General features: G+C 41.6%; 1 protein-coding gene across 1 annotated transcript in view; it reads right to left on the bottom strand.

Moving 5' to 3' along the window:
* dnajc17 (DnaJ (Hsp40) homolog, subfamily C, member 17) overlaps nt 1-15,278 on the bottom strand; it is a 33,691-nt gene that overhangs the window by 16,592 nt on the left and 1,821 nt on the right. The window contains exons 2-10 of the mRNA XM_019275177.2: nt 10,882-10,951; nt 9,189-9,247; nt 9,010-9,097; nt 8,636-8,712; nt 7,822-7,942; nt 6,933-6,982; nt 3,691-3,768; nt 1,706-1,786; nt 926-1,042 (exon numbers count right to left, since the gene is read on the bottom strand). Coding sequence (XP_019130722.1) covers nt 926-1,042; nt 1,706-1,786; nt 3,691-3,768; nt 6,933-6,982; nt 7,822-7,942; nt 8,636-8,712; nt 9,010-9,097; nt 9,189-9,247; nt 10,882-10,951 — 741 coding nt within the window. The remainder of the gene's footprint in view (nt 1-925; nt 1,043-1,705; nt 1,787-3,690; nt 3,769-6,932; nt 6,983-7,821; nt 7,943-8,635; nt 8,713-9,009; nt 9,098-9,188; nt 9,248-10,881; nt 10,952-15,278) is intronic.

Below are 15,278 nucleotides of genomic sequence, written 5' to 3' on the forward strand. Positions count from 1 at the left end.
GTAAAAGATCGTGGTAAAAAGAACGTAGGAGTAAGTAAAATGGATACTGCAGGAAAAAAAACATTACTTCATACCAATCTAATGACAAGAAAGAAAAACTTTGTAGATTCTCAGTGGACATGGCTGAAATTATATTATTCTTGGCCATAAACAGTTAACGTGCCTTTGGTGTCTGTATGTGTGCTGGCAGCGATAGCCAAAATATTAGGCGTGCAAAATCAATTAAAAAAAGTCGACATTGCGAGACAGACTACTGTGATTTCCAAATCACAAGAGGCAACACATCAAAAGCAAAAGTTTTTCACAAAAAAGTTTTGTGCAGCAAACTTGTGGTCTGCAAAAAAGTTAATTCCTAAAATTCAAAGTGAGCAACCACTTCCCCCAAAGAAAACACCCAGAGATATTCAGCTCAATAATTATAAAATGGTATAAAATCTAAAAAAAAAACCAAAACAACTATTTTATCATCGATAGCAATAAAGACACAGGATCCCTTGGGACCTATTACAGACATTTTAGTCAGTCTCACGTGCCAGACTACCATTATTGCACATTGCTCATTCTGAGTTGCTATACGAAACTCTAGCATTCCTGGGGTCTCCCAGGTCAGGCTTGTTAATGAGCGTCCCAACCAGGGGCTTTGGGCCAGTGCCGGGCCAGCGCCTCACCACTCCAAAGCAAATAAACTGAGGTCTATTTAACCAAACACGTTGTTCTAGGCCAGACGAAGCACTGTGGCAATATTTGCACCACTGATACGAAAATAAAACCTCAGAAGGTTTACATACCTCTCTTTCTGGGACAGTGTTTAGGCAATACTATTTGTGTTGGAAGCTGTGTACATGGGAAGATTTTGTAACATAGGGCCGACATGCTTTATGAGAGATGGAGGGGAAAAAAATGCATTTTCGGGTAATACTGGTACCTGTGACATGAACTGCCCAGGTTGAGATGTTGGGGCAATAACCTCAGGTTGTCCTTCAAGCCACAAAATCTTCAAGGGGTTTTCACTCAGGCCACTTTCATTCTTTACTGCGAGCTCCTGAGAAACACAAAAGTGGATCATCTTATGGTTTTTCTGACAGAATTCTTATTAAGACACAAAAGCTTTTCTTTTTGTTCTAATAACTGTCAAATTTGTGTTGTGTCTATCTTACACCTTGTACAGGGACAGTTGGTATAATAAACATATGAAAAACACATGTAGACAAAGACAAAAGGTGGATTGTAACTGGGACGACTCCCAGAGCGAGACTGGGTCCTGGATATGGGCAGGGAGAAAACCACACAACCTGTGCCCAGATCCCTGTAGACTGGCAGACATGTTCTCTGGAGGGAAACCACATGACGCGGTGAGGAAGCCACAACAAAAAAGTAAACCATACGGACAGAGGGCCTGAGGATCCAGACAGTGTGGAACAATGAATCAGCTCAAGTCCTTCCGTCCAATGGTTCCCATCAACAGAGATCTCTACACTACAGAATGACTGAAACATCAGTTTGAGTCGCAGGAATCGTCTTCAGGCTGAGAAGTCAATGACAGGTGTCATTTTTAGTTACAATCAAACTCACCAGGTGACCTGAGACTTTGAGGCAAGTGAGTGGTAAACAAATGTGGCTCTATGCAAATGTCTGCTTTGGAAAAGATTTTCATTATTGAACAAACAGAATGAGGACACTGACTGGGGGAGAGTTAGGTACTTACAGCTGCTCTCACAGTTGCAAATTCAACCACAGCGCTTCCTTTCTTCTTAGTCGATACAATCACATTCAAAACATCCCCATACTAGAGGTAAAGAATGGGAGAATAAAATAAAAGTCAAATGGAGAAAGAGAAGAGATGCAGAACATTTAAATTAGTATTTCCTTTCACAGCAAAATCCAGAACCATGAAAACACAAAGCATGTGCAGACTGAAAAACTCATGGCGCATATAACAGACTTCTGGAATAAAAGTTAGGATTCAATGTGTGTTTGGTTATTAAACCTAATGTCTAATGATAGGCTTCGTATGTTTGGCACAGAGGCGGTAATACTGCAAAGAACATTGAAGTAACCTCGTGTACAAAAGTGAGACCTCTGTGACTTCTCAAAAGAGACAAGAGGCAATACTGGACGTCAGCATTTAGGCTACCCCCTGTGCGGTGAGTGACAACATTTGATGAACAATATTTTTGGCATGGGAGCTGGAATTGGATGTGGCTCGCGTTCAACTCCCTGCCACAAATCAGAACTGAGAGGAAAGGTTAGCCAAAAAGAGACAGATAGAAGAGGAGGAAAGCTAGACATGTCTTAGCAGCCATTAGCAGAGAGCAATGGGCTTTCTAAATTCCTCAGTGTTTGTATCACCTATAACCAAGGCCTTCTATCATTAACCTCTCCCCGCCTAAAGCAAGCTTGGGAGCAAAGAGTAGGAGTGAAGTGGCCTTTGACAATCTCATCCTGTGAAAATGTAGATTTCTGGGAACGGGAAAGTCCAGGAATGCTAATGCTTACTAAGGACACTCTGGAGCAAGCCAACAGTGACAAAGGAGACTCTCAAAAGGCCTCAGTTTCATAAAATATAAATATCTTAACATGCTTTTCTTTCCTCCATAAATGAAGATGTATTATTTTAAGCGGCCAAAATACACAAGTCCACACACGTACGCATGCATAAGTATACACATACTTGCTTTCCCACGCAGCGGTGGCTATTTCTACTTGCCCAGACCATTAACTGTCACTCAATGGAGCTTGCCATCTCAAATAAAAAAAAAATTCATAAAATTTATTCCCTATTTCTTAATACTGTGAAAACCAACAACACTTTTTTTCCACAGTCTTATGACACAGCCCTTCTGGCTGGGACCATATTGATTGAGTTCGTGCAAACGAGAAATTCAAACGCCCTTTTCCGCACAGCTTGGCGTCAGCGACACTTGCCCTATCCTCATTTCAGGCCAACCTATGCCTCCACCAAAAAGCCCTTGTGACGAATCACAGCATAAGGTGGTACTGGGTTGCATGAGAAGAGCACATTTCCTAATGCCTCCCTTAGCACTGCTTAATCACCTGGTAAGAGGGTACAAACAATGGCGTGCATGGCTTTAAAAGGGCACTACAACATTGCCCTCAGCACTTTCACTGCAACAAAACTTAATGGGCCTTGTTTAAGGGGAAGAATAAAACAATCTACAGCGCTGATGTCATGCAGACCTCAAATATGGCCGGACTTTGCATGCAGATTTGTTACCGCTGAGATCTGCTTTGGGACACAGAGGATAAAGGGATAATTCATCATTATATAAATGAATCACTATACAGCATATGCATTTTTATTTACCAAAAGCAATATACATGCTGAGATAGGGAATTTCCGGAAAATGTAATTGAAGAACTATTCATAGATTAAATACTCACATGGGAATGTCTGTTTTTGGTTAATCCATTTAATTAAGAGACCTCACACGCTAAAGTACTTCATCACATTGATGCAACGTTCCAGTAAAGCAGCTCAGCTCATTAATTTTCAACACTGCCTAAAATGTCCTAATACATCCATTTATATTAAAGGGATAGCTACCTCAGTAGTCTCAAGAAATATATTATTATATATACACAAACCAAAAAAGTAAAGGAAGCCAAGAAGCGTTTTGAAGTATAAATTACCGTCTTGTAACATTGTGGTACTGTTTATTTGACGTGTACCTTTTGTAGAAGTCTGAAAAGAATGTCCTCAGAGTAGCCTCCATTCGTCTTGTCATCTTTTTTACACTTCCACTTCAACTGGAATGAGAAAAAAGACAGAGAGGAAATGCCTAAGTCAGTCATGAGGGACTTTAAGAATTAAAGAAGTGAAAGATAACATCTAATCAGAGTACAACTGATTAAACTCAGCTAACCAGGAGACAAAGCATTCCAGGCAGGCTTGGCTCTGAGGAAACACTGATTACGATAACCCATCAGGAAAGACTGGAGCTACAGTAGAAATAAGATTGTTAAGCTCTTGGAACATCACTGTGGCACCACCTGTGAGACCTGCAGTCAATTTCCACTCTTACAAAAGGGTGCCGGACAGCGAAAAAGGGCAATAATGAACACACCGAGCCCTGGACCAGAGAATATATGGGGACTCACCTGCTTATAGTGCCACAGAATAAAGAACAGCAGACACAATAATAACAAAGTAATAGGAAGCAGGTCAATGCCCAAGGTACTCTGTCATGGGCAGACAAAGAGGAAGTCCTCCCCTGGAATGTGTTGTGTCTTTGCTTGAACTGTGGTTAACTTATTTGTTTGTGTAACAATGTTTCTGTGTCTTTGCTCAAGACTTGATACTTGCCATGTTGCTCTGAGTAAACTGAGCTGAACAGCTTCCATAAAAGACGAGACAATTTATGACTTTTTTCCTGTCACTAAACGCTGTTCCCGTACTCGTAAATAGAGACATTGTGCAACTTTTCATATCCATGTACAAAGTACAGTGGAGTCTAGCCAATATCACACTAACTACTTAAAGTAGGATTACAAATGGCAAGCACTAAGTGTTGATTCAGCTCCAGGATTCTGCTCACTGTCAGAGAAAAAGGATTTCTGGGAATTTCCATGTCTACAGAGCCACTTTTACCAACAATTAGAGTTGAAAATGTACATTTTCCTTCCAAGAGCAGTCTCCTGTACCCACTGATAACCTTCTAACCCATTAATCTTCGAATAAGATGTTTTTTGCATGATGTGATGTCTACAGTTACGCCCAGATAGATACAGATAGAAAATATATTAGTGGAACCAAACCAAATGGTTCTTTCTGCTTTTGATCACTTACTTTGAAAATTATAAAATTTCACTTTTCACAATTCTTACTTTGAAAATTATAAAATTTCAAAGAGTAGTTATAATGTTAAACAGAAATTATTTATTTATTGCACCATTTTACTGAACATCACTTCTAAAATAGTCACAGAAATGTGTTTAATCTAAAATCAGTTTTAATCTTGTGTACCAGGACCATTTTGAACTAGATGTACAATACAGATTTTTTAACAGAATACAGACTGAATCAGTTGAATAGTCTTTTGTTGTTCATATGTTCATGGTAAAGGCTGTTTGAATTCTCCAAATGCTCCTTCAGCATAGGATGCACTGGACTACCCTTTAGGAAAGGAAATAATACTGTCCCACAATCCCTTGTGGTCGCAACAAAAAAACGATGCACAATTCGGCACAAATTGATAAAATATTGTGATGCAGACTTGCAGCAGAGAGTAAAGGGGATCATGTGGACGTGTCAGAGAGAGTTTGTCAATATGGACAGAAGTGATGATGTGATACAAAAGCTTTCTTTGGTCACAAAGCCTAATGTTATTTAATAACTCTGTGGTTTATCAGTACAGACTGGAGTCTGTTACCAGTGACAAACAGACAAGTCTGCATTATATACGCTCGTCTCCTCTATGAAACCTGGTCTGTATCCTCGCTGCGCTGCATTATTACAAACTCTATGAATTGTTCATGGATCGTCCGGAGACACTGTCTGTCCCTGTTTGTCTCCTGCAGCGCTACAGTGGTGTTCAATGTGCACGTCTATATAGCCTGTTTGAAACAACGCTGTAAGAATGCACAGGGTGGAGCATCTATGATGAGCTTAGTCCATCTTCTGAACATTGTAGCTTCAACACACACCTACGTCAAAGGCACTTGCCATCGTATAATTACATAGCTTTGTGTAAGTGCAGTTGGATTCTCTGAGCACTACAGTTGTCTTTTCCTAAGTCCTTATAAATGATCCTTCACATCTTTCCTTGACCTCATGATGAAAAGTTTTTTTATTATTTGACTGCAGCCACTTTGTTTTTAGCTCATAATCCAACATACTTAGGACTTCTTTAAAAAGTGTGTTTAGCCACACAAGTTCACACACACGTTTTTGTACTTTTTTTTTTTAAGCAGTGACAAGAGATGTAGGTATTGTTAGACTGAAATAAAATGCACCCAATTCAGAGTATATAGGAGTCAACAGTCCTTCCCCCTGGTTAAAAGTGAAACACAGAACACAACACTCTAATACAGTATAGTACAATAACAATAAAACAAACATAAACAATAATTGAGTAATTGAGACAACAATGACTGAAAACAACAATTAAAAAGAACAACTGAAAATGATGATTAAGAACTACACACAGCCTCTCTTTTTAATCAGGTATTATGCACACCTGAAAGAGAGGCTAAGATGTTGTCTGCAAACATGTTAATTTTATATATATATTTATTTTATTTAAAAAAATATATATTTATTTTATTTAAAAAAAAATATATATTAAAATTATTTATATAAATACATTAATCCATAGCTCTGCTATCACTATTTTTAACAAAACGAACAAAAACTGGTCAAACAAAATATATTTTTTCTTGTAAAGTACATTATATTCTATTTTCATATAAAATATTTTTAAATAATAGACACAACTCAACAGCCTTTGAGATAGATCTATGGAATAATGTTCCCATGTCCTTGAACATGACCCGTGACACTGTCTTACTTATCCCAGTCTTACGGCTGCTGTTTGTTTTTCTAACTGAATACACAAATATGGGCGAATACACTGCCGCACTAGATGGCTATCAAATTTTAAAACCAGATTTAATATCTAAACACATTAGCTAACACCCCCAGTGTCCGTTAATATGTGCAGGCTAGGCCATTTCCAGGAGGAAATATAATAAGCCGTCTCTTGGCATAGTTACGGTCTCCTGACGACGTCGGGCCTACTCTGGAGGAATCTGCGTTAGAACAGTCTGTGTGCTCGGTGGTGAGAAAGCGCATGTGGTCTCTAAGTAATGAATTACAAATGTTTAAAGCTCTATCAAAATCCCTGCTGACGCTCTGCCTGTACTTTCACTCAAATGGAGCCCCCCCCTTAAGAAAACCCTATAGAAAGCATTACCTTCAACTTTGGGGTCACATTGCTCTTGTAACATCTCTCCACTCCTGAGTCTGAGAAAAAAAAAAAACATGAGGGGAGAGATGAGACAAAGATGAGTTTAGTAAAAAGACAAAGAAACAATTGTTTTATTGATGCAAGAAATATGGCATTCAAGATATTAGTCGAGGGACTCGTGCGGATCGACAGCAATTTTGAATTGGCTGTCACATGGTAAATGTATTGTTCCTGCTACAGTCTGATGATCCAGTGAGTGCCTCTAGAGATGGAACAGACAGAGTGCTGATCCAAGGGAGAGCTGGGGAGGCCTGACTGCGTGCGAATGGAAGAGACTCGCAAGACGTGCTGACTATGCATGAGTAATTGTCCACCCACAAAAAGGGGTCTAGTCTCGGGCCAAGACTCAGTACTTCCCTTAAATACCCACACTTCCATAGTCTTATTTTACAAGACTCTTAATTTTTTTCATGTCTCCAGAATGGAGGCCCAGAGGCTTTAAGGCAAAAATATTTTCAAGAGGTTAAAAGTTTGATAGACTGTGCGTGGCATGTCTATGTTACCTTGCCAAGTTGCTTTACTGCCAAGAAACTAAAATAGACCTCTTCAAAGTCTTTTAAAGCAAAACATAAATTCAAATATACATTCAGTTATTGTTGTTGCACATTGTTTTTATGTGAATAATATTTGGTGAACCGCAGAGTGCCTGGTGACCGCTGCGGTTGGATTGACAGTATGATGGTTAGGACACATAGGGGTTCACTCAGATGAGGCCTTCAGGATGGTAAAAGGACTAGAACTGGATTTATCCAGGCGAAACCGGATTGCAACGAATTGGTTTGGTCAACCTGGATTAGAGCGACTGGATTAGGTTAAATCTTGGAAGTGGACATACTTCCATGAGAGTAGCCTTCTGTTTGATGCTGCTGTGCTTCTCTTTCTCTCTGGATCTGCTCTCTGATGAGTCTCTGTTCCTCTTCAAGTTGTCTGGACCCTTCCTCTCTCAACCGGGCGATCTGATGGAAACAACCACATACATAATATGTACAAACAGACATACTGGTTTGGAGTGACGGCAAATTATGTATGTTTACTCTTCAATAAGCACTGATGTAATTCACCACCTGTATGGCTTTCACATTATAAGGCACCCTTCTCTGCAATTCTCCTTCCAGGAGAGTGTGCAGACCACCTTGTTTTTCTTTAGTCAAGGCAACGACACCTTGAGATGAGACAGAAAATGAAATAGTGCCACCTACTGGTCACCTCCTCACCCTAAGGCACATGGCCAAGTATTTACATGCATTAAGCACACTGAACATATGCCATGACTCACTGTGGAGGCACGCACACCATTTTTATTTATCATTGGCTTTCCGAACAAAGTGCATCAAGTCATGCAATATCACCTAATGCGCTTACAGATAATTGTGATATGGCAGTGAAAAAAAATGCCTCTCTCAGATAGAGCCTTTGTTCCTGATCCAAGTCTTTGGAAGATTTCAACTCCGTCAGAAAGGAGTATTTGATGAACAACAGAATAAAAGCACCTGGATGTGTGTTTCAAAGTTTCCTGGATGTACAGGAATACCTTGTTCCCAGTACACAGCTGAGGCCTGTAGTATCATGATATTTTTATTTTCTACATATTCCATATGCATTTTTTGGTGCAGTATCATCGCTCATGTGGTTTCTATAAATGATCTTACCTCTTCTTCGAGTGTTCTAGTGATTTGTACCTCCTCCTGGCTCTGAGCTTCTGCATGTCGCTCTCTGGCCTCCAAATCTGTCATAGCAGGACACACATATATGAGTCATCTCTCTTTTGCACCATGAAACAGACAAAAACCGTTCTGTATGAACTGATTACTATCTAACAGCTGCTTTTATTTTATTTCATGCTGGACAATCCAAGCAGCCGTCCTTAGCACTTAAAAAAGTCTCTCTTTGTGATACCAGAGTATGGATGACAATAAAAGCAGACATTTGAGAATAGCCCTTCATAACACCAAGACAAGAATGATTTTAAGTAAAGAGCAGATCAAGAGCCTTGAAAAGCTTTTAGAATTGTGAAGTGACTCACCAAGCTTAATTTTCTTCCTCTTATCGTCCAGTTTATTGTTTCTCTCTTCTGCTTTTTTCTTGGCAGCGCAAATCTTATCATAGGCAGCCTGAAAACAGTATTAGACACCAGAATAAATTGTGTGTGTGTGTGTATACCAGCACTTACTGTGACAGGTTCGGAAGCATTAGTGGTTTTACCTTGGCAGCGGCATCTGTTAGCACTTCAAGAGCCTGAGACAACTGGTGGAAGAGCTCCGCTAGATGAAAGGATGAGAGAAGTGTGAAAAAAATGAATATACACAGAGACACCTTTTCGTTTTAGGTTTTTCTTAAGGAAGCAAAGTTATACACAATTACTTTAGTCACTAAAAGGAACACATTGTTGCAATTTCACAAAGATAAAACACTGGGAACTTTGTCAATTTGACACTTTATACACAAGAACTAGAAGAGAGGGTGATATTGATGTGACAAGCATGAACATCTACAGGGGCCTTGTGTCAAAAGAGGTATCATGTGTTCGGCATGATATATTCAAGCTGATACTGGGACAGGGGGTCAAGACAAACTGAGACATTTTATGCTTTAAAACGTGCCGCAAGTCTCACGAAACCTGTTTTCTCCAATGACAGCCATGCATTCCCTCACAAAACCCTTGGCCTTTTCCATCTATCTTCCATTAGAGCATCTCGAGGGGCCACTGCCGCAATCACTACTGCCACGCAAGACTCCACCTCCCCAGTTGTCATCTAACACGCACACACAAATGTACACAGGGAGACCACAATCCCACTCCCCATCATGCAACCGCCACACTACTGCACTATACTAGCCAGGCTTAATCATTCACTTATGGGAGGCCTAACGGACCGATACTGTTACTCCCTGTGGGGACTGGCAGCGCACACTAACAGGAGGCTCTGGAGATCATGCTGCCAGCAGAGGCGGTCGGGTTACCTACACGCATATAATGGGCTGGAATGAAATCCAACCGGGGGAGACCTGTCATGCCCACTAGGCAGCTCAGAGTGTCACAACATGGGGGGTTAAGGAAAATGAGGGAATGGTGTGGGGTGGGGGTTAGGGGGTGTCTTCAGTCAGTGAGAAATCATGACCTCCAAGTCACCTCTTACATGCACACAACCTTCCCCTGAGGGGCAGCAAGAGTCCCAAGCCTTGCTCCGCTCTCGTGCGATGCAGACCAAGTCTGTCCATGTGCGGGTTCAAGTGTTGAGGCCCTCCAAACCACTTCTTTTCCATTTCTGGGAAACCGACCCCCTGCTTTTGTATTATCCCTCTCAACCCCACCAATTTCCCAGTTTTTTTTTTTTTTTCCTGACATAATCAGGAATTGTCTGAACCATCCAGAAACCACATAAACCTCACTTGAAAACATGCCTCACGACCAGTCTTTTGTCCAAGGTGCCTTTTCTTCCCTCCGTCTCCTGACAAAAAGCTACACTGAGATTTCCTGGTCTAATTATTGACATGCTGGTTGACGACAGGCTGCGGAAGAACTCATAAAACCAAAGAGGGACGCAGTGTGGAAACACTGGTAGTGATGGTGGTGCTGGTGGTGTTTGGCTGTACTCGTCTGGTTAGAAAGCCAGCGGGAGAGACAGGCGCTGGTTAGACTTCTTACAGAGGGCTGCGGCTAGGCTGTCTGACAGGGTATAACTTGCTGAGAGCACACTCTAGAGTATTCATTTTTGGTCACGAAGCTTGATGGTCGCTCGGTCAGATGATTAACCTTAATTCTTCAGAAAACAATGAAGCAATTGCATAAACAAATGGTAAATCTTGTTCTAGTTCTACTGTGTGACTGACAGAGGTCTGTGGCTGACAATGAAGAGAGAGGATGCAATGCAGCTAAACACAATAACTCACTCACCTGCTTTTGGATTGTCTGGGTTCTTGTCTGGATGGCATGTCAAGGCTTTCTGTCGATAAGCTTTCTTGATCTAGGAGAAAAACAGAAGAACCCCTTGAGTTATGTTGAGTGGAAATGTTGATTAGGACAGAGAAGAGAACGAATCATCCACTTAAGCACAGATCTTGGCCATGTGAAAGTTAAATTCTTACTCTCAGTACCAATTATCTTTATCCTGCCGTCCTTGGCCCAGAAAACCAAAGTCTGAATAAAAAATGATGGTCCCGTTGAAATAATGGCACAAATGGTAACAGTCTGACACGGAAGCAGCGGGAGGTGAAATGTGGTCTGAATTTAAATAAAATTCAGGGATTGTGTTGTTTGGATCAAATCAACACCTGAGCTGATCCTCTGCTTCGTGCCCTTTTGACATGTTGTTAATGGAATCTAACCACCTCGGCTCATACTGCACAGTGAATTACCCACATAAGAATTCCAAACTATTCTCAGGCCCAATGCCAGTTTGCAAGATAAATGTGGCCTGAGTTGCTGCCTTGTATTAGTCCATCTTTATTCAAACTTTAAAAAAAAATGTTACAATAACATACACAAACAGAGTGCCATTGTCTATAACAAATCTGAGAAGGCCGTTGTTAATATCTTAGGCTGGTAGCCAAAACTTTTGGGGGGTTCAGAGAGCCAAAATGGAAAAACTAAACAATACTTTAGAGTATTGTAATGTCATATGAGGTTTTAGTTATAGCTGATTTTCTAACTCTGGGTCACTGCTTGGAATGTTAACCATTCATTGGTCCTTCTAGGGACCCGTTAATGACAAGGTGGTTTTCATTAGATTTCTGCTGCTCTGGAGACAGAAAGGGAGGCAGGGAAACTTTCCGTGGAGACCAGAGGGGAGCGCTGAAGCTTTCTCTACGCACGCTCACATCCATGTATTGCATGCTAAGGTTTTGGCACATGCATCTCCCACACATCCAAGCTGAGACACACAAACACACACGCTGACATACAATTTCTCACCAGTCTTAATCGGCCGTGCCAACGTTCTGCGTGTTTTCACATACACCACCCCCACCCCTTAGCGCAAATCAGTCTCCTGCCAGTATGCTACCACAGAATTTGGGAGCTCCTTTCTTCATGTCTGGGAAACATTTGCATTGGACGCCTTTGTCCTCTGGCATATGCAGTGTTTCCCTGTGTGTTGTTTTGCACAATTTTATCTGGGGAATGCACGCCAAAACATACAGAGTTGACTTTTCTGGGGGGGGGAAACAAAACTCAACTCTGAGGGAACGGAGCAGAATGGTGTAATCCATCAGTGTCCGCGGCTTTTCAAACAGCAACTCCAGTGAGTGTCTCTGACAGTCAGCTAAGACACATTAGGCTAGATGCCCATTGTTCAAGGTACAGAGCTAAGCCCCACACGATCACATGAAAGCAACAAGCCTCCAGTGAGATCCTCTGGAGATTATCATGGCTCAGACAGCTCCTAAATGTCACAGTTCCTTTCTTCTATCTCTTGGTCAACATCAGATTTTTTTCTCATTATAGGTCCAATAGTGAACCAGAACTTGGTTCATCGAGAGGGCTTTGAGACACTAGACTTCATTAAATGATATTTAGTCTGGCTGCTTGGCACACAGAGCCTTCCTACAGATCGAGACTGACACGCGGTTGTGGACTGGCGCCAAACACATACGCTTACTGTTGGCCTAAGCCCACATCTCCTTTTTAGCCTCCTTCTGTCTGTTTCTCCCTTTTCTTTTCTCTGTGCTCGCTATCATAGAGTTGTCCAATTCTCTCCTAAGACTTTTGGTTAAGTACAAGGAAAAGAAATATGAAAAAAAAAAAAAACTCAAATGAAGTTCAAATGTACTGTCATTCCTCCGTGTACAGTCACAGTGTACAATTGAATGAAAGGCTGCTCTTCTCTGGCACCGAGATGAAGCAAAGGGGCAATAAAAGCCATTATGAAACCCAGCGCGTCCTCGGCAATGTGTAGGCGGCGATAACAGTTGGAGAACTCCCTGCCTTACACAGTGCGATCAGTGCTTTCACACCACATGGAGAGTCCGCTTTAAAATGACTATTAATGTGCCAGTTTTAGTTCTTTAACAACAATTTTGTTGACCATTTCCAAACGCAGCCTATACAGTAACTATCAATTATAATAACTACATAATAAACTTACCTCAACAATAATGCCCATATGACAAAACCTAATGCACCTTGATGCATTACACGGGCAAGCGAGTTTCAACAGGGTGTGAAAAACATTTTAAAGCACAAGACATTTATTTCAACCAATGATATCTGCAATGCTAGAAAAATAGTAACAGTAATAGTACAGTAATAGTAACAGTTATGAGCTGTGAAGTTAAGTATGTGTGATTTGAAGTAAAAACACCGCCGTGGTCCTTTAAGAGCTCCGGCTGTGTCCTCAGTTCACACTCACTCTCCTTCTCATGTTCTTCATCACCTGCAACAAGCTTACAAGATAAACATGTCTCCACATCTGCTATAAACAGAGCAGATTGTCAGTGCAAAAGTCTGGCCAGCTGAGCTGTTTGACAAGTACAACCTGTCATCACCGATGCCGTTCTGGTGGAGAGTGGCCTTGATGCATGTCATCATCTTTGTCTCAGTTCAGTTAAAGGTCTAGTTAACACATATATGTCGCTACACTTCAGTTAATGATCCTGCCTCCCCTTTCTCTCTATCTCCTCCTCCCGTCTTTTCCTTTTTTCGCTCTTTCTAGCATCCTTCATGATATCTTGTCTCCACCGAGCCTCCAGTGCTGTTTTGTTAAATAATACATGATTACTCCCATCAGTGCCGTAACACGCAAGGCTTAATTGCTGGACGACCCTGAAGACCCTTGGTCCTGCGAAGTGGAAGCCAAAGCAGGCCAACTTTTGAAGAGGTTAGCACATGTGTGGATAAGAGGTCTCAGATAGAGGGGCATCTTCTTACAGAAATAAACTAGTCCATTTCTGTAGCACTTATCTTTGTGCAGTTCACCATGACCTTTTAGGATTGGCTCTTGAATCAATTAAGACCATGTGAAGGAACAAGTGCTGGGCTGAAACCAACTCAACTACTATCCCTCAGATGAGCAAAAATGTTGGTATTTATCGTAATTCTGCCTTATCTTCTACCTCTTCTTCTCTAAATTATTCTATCACATACCCACTATCCTTGTCTCGTGAGACAAACTGAATTGCAGGAATCTACACCATTTCCCACGCTTTAGTTTGTAGGAGGAGGAGGAAGGACCAAGAAATCAAGGAAAGACTCCAATCTTGCAGCAGCAGGCCAACAGTAGCCTAATGGTTAGTGCCTGGCAAAAAATCAGACTCTCTGTGCCTCCCTGATCTCTGCCTGCCACAGCCTTAACTGCATGCCCACATCTTGTCCTCATTACAACAGTCTTTGGTGCCAATTATAGTTGACAAACTGGTCCTGGTGCAGCCGCACAGCCTGGGTAGGGCCCCTAGCCTGTGTGGCTGATTAGCTGCCTGATCTGCCATGGGCCCATCCTCCTTAATTACAAAGCTCTGCTATTTACAGGACACTATCAGCTGGAGGAAAACAATAACAGGCACAACAGAGAAGAGAGGGGCAAGGACAAAGGCAAAGAGGACATGAACACACAGAAAAGGAGAGCTAAAAGTAAGAATTTTTAAAAAAAAAATCTAGTGAAGAGAAACAGAGAGACACTGTGATTGACTTTCCGTGTGCTTGTGAAAGCGACCGATCCTCCAGCTCAGACATAACTCACATTTAAGAGCAACGGCCTTACAAAGCGACACACAGTGTAACGTGATTCATCTCTCCTAGGAAGCTCTGTCTGGAAGTAAATCATCAGGCATGTAGTTAGTGCAAACACTGCAACACATGAGGTACACTGCAATTTAAGTAGCTGAATAAACCACAAAAAATGTTGTGTGGTCTTGGCTGTTGACACTGTTTCACCAAGCAATCTGTGGTAGGTAAAAAAAAACACACACACTTAGGCCATTATTACCCGAGCCCTGCTGATATGCATGAGCATAACTCTTTAAATGATGGCTCGCCATCAGCACTGCAAGGATAAAGCGAACCCCAGTCATCTGTAGTCATTAAATCATAGACATGCCAGCTCAGAGGAAGGGCGACAGTAGTGATAACAGAAAGAAATGCTAAATAGAACCAGGAGGAGACGCAGAACGCAGATCCTCGACGTCAACGCGATGTTTTACAAGCTGTGGCTCAGCCCACATGAACTGGCTGTAGGGGGAGCTTCTTCCCCCTCGCTCTATGATAAACAAGTGGTGGTCGAGCAAAGCGAGCCAAACAACTGGGATAAGTAGCCCGTCTGATGACATCTGTCCTCGCACACTTGATTGATTTCTGAGCCC

This window comes from Larimichthys crocea, chromosome XXIV, assembly GCF_000972845.2.
Source record: "Larimichthys crocea isolate SSNF chromosome XXIV, L_crocea_2.0, whole genome shotgun sequence".
Taxonomy (NCBI): Eukaryota; Metazoa; Chordata; class Actinopteri; family Sciaenidae; genus Larimichthys; species Larimichthys crocea.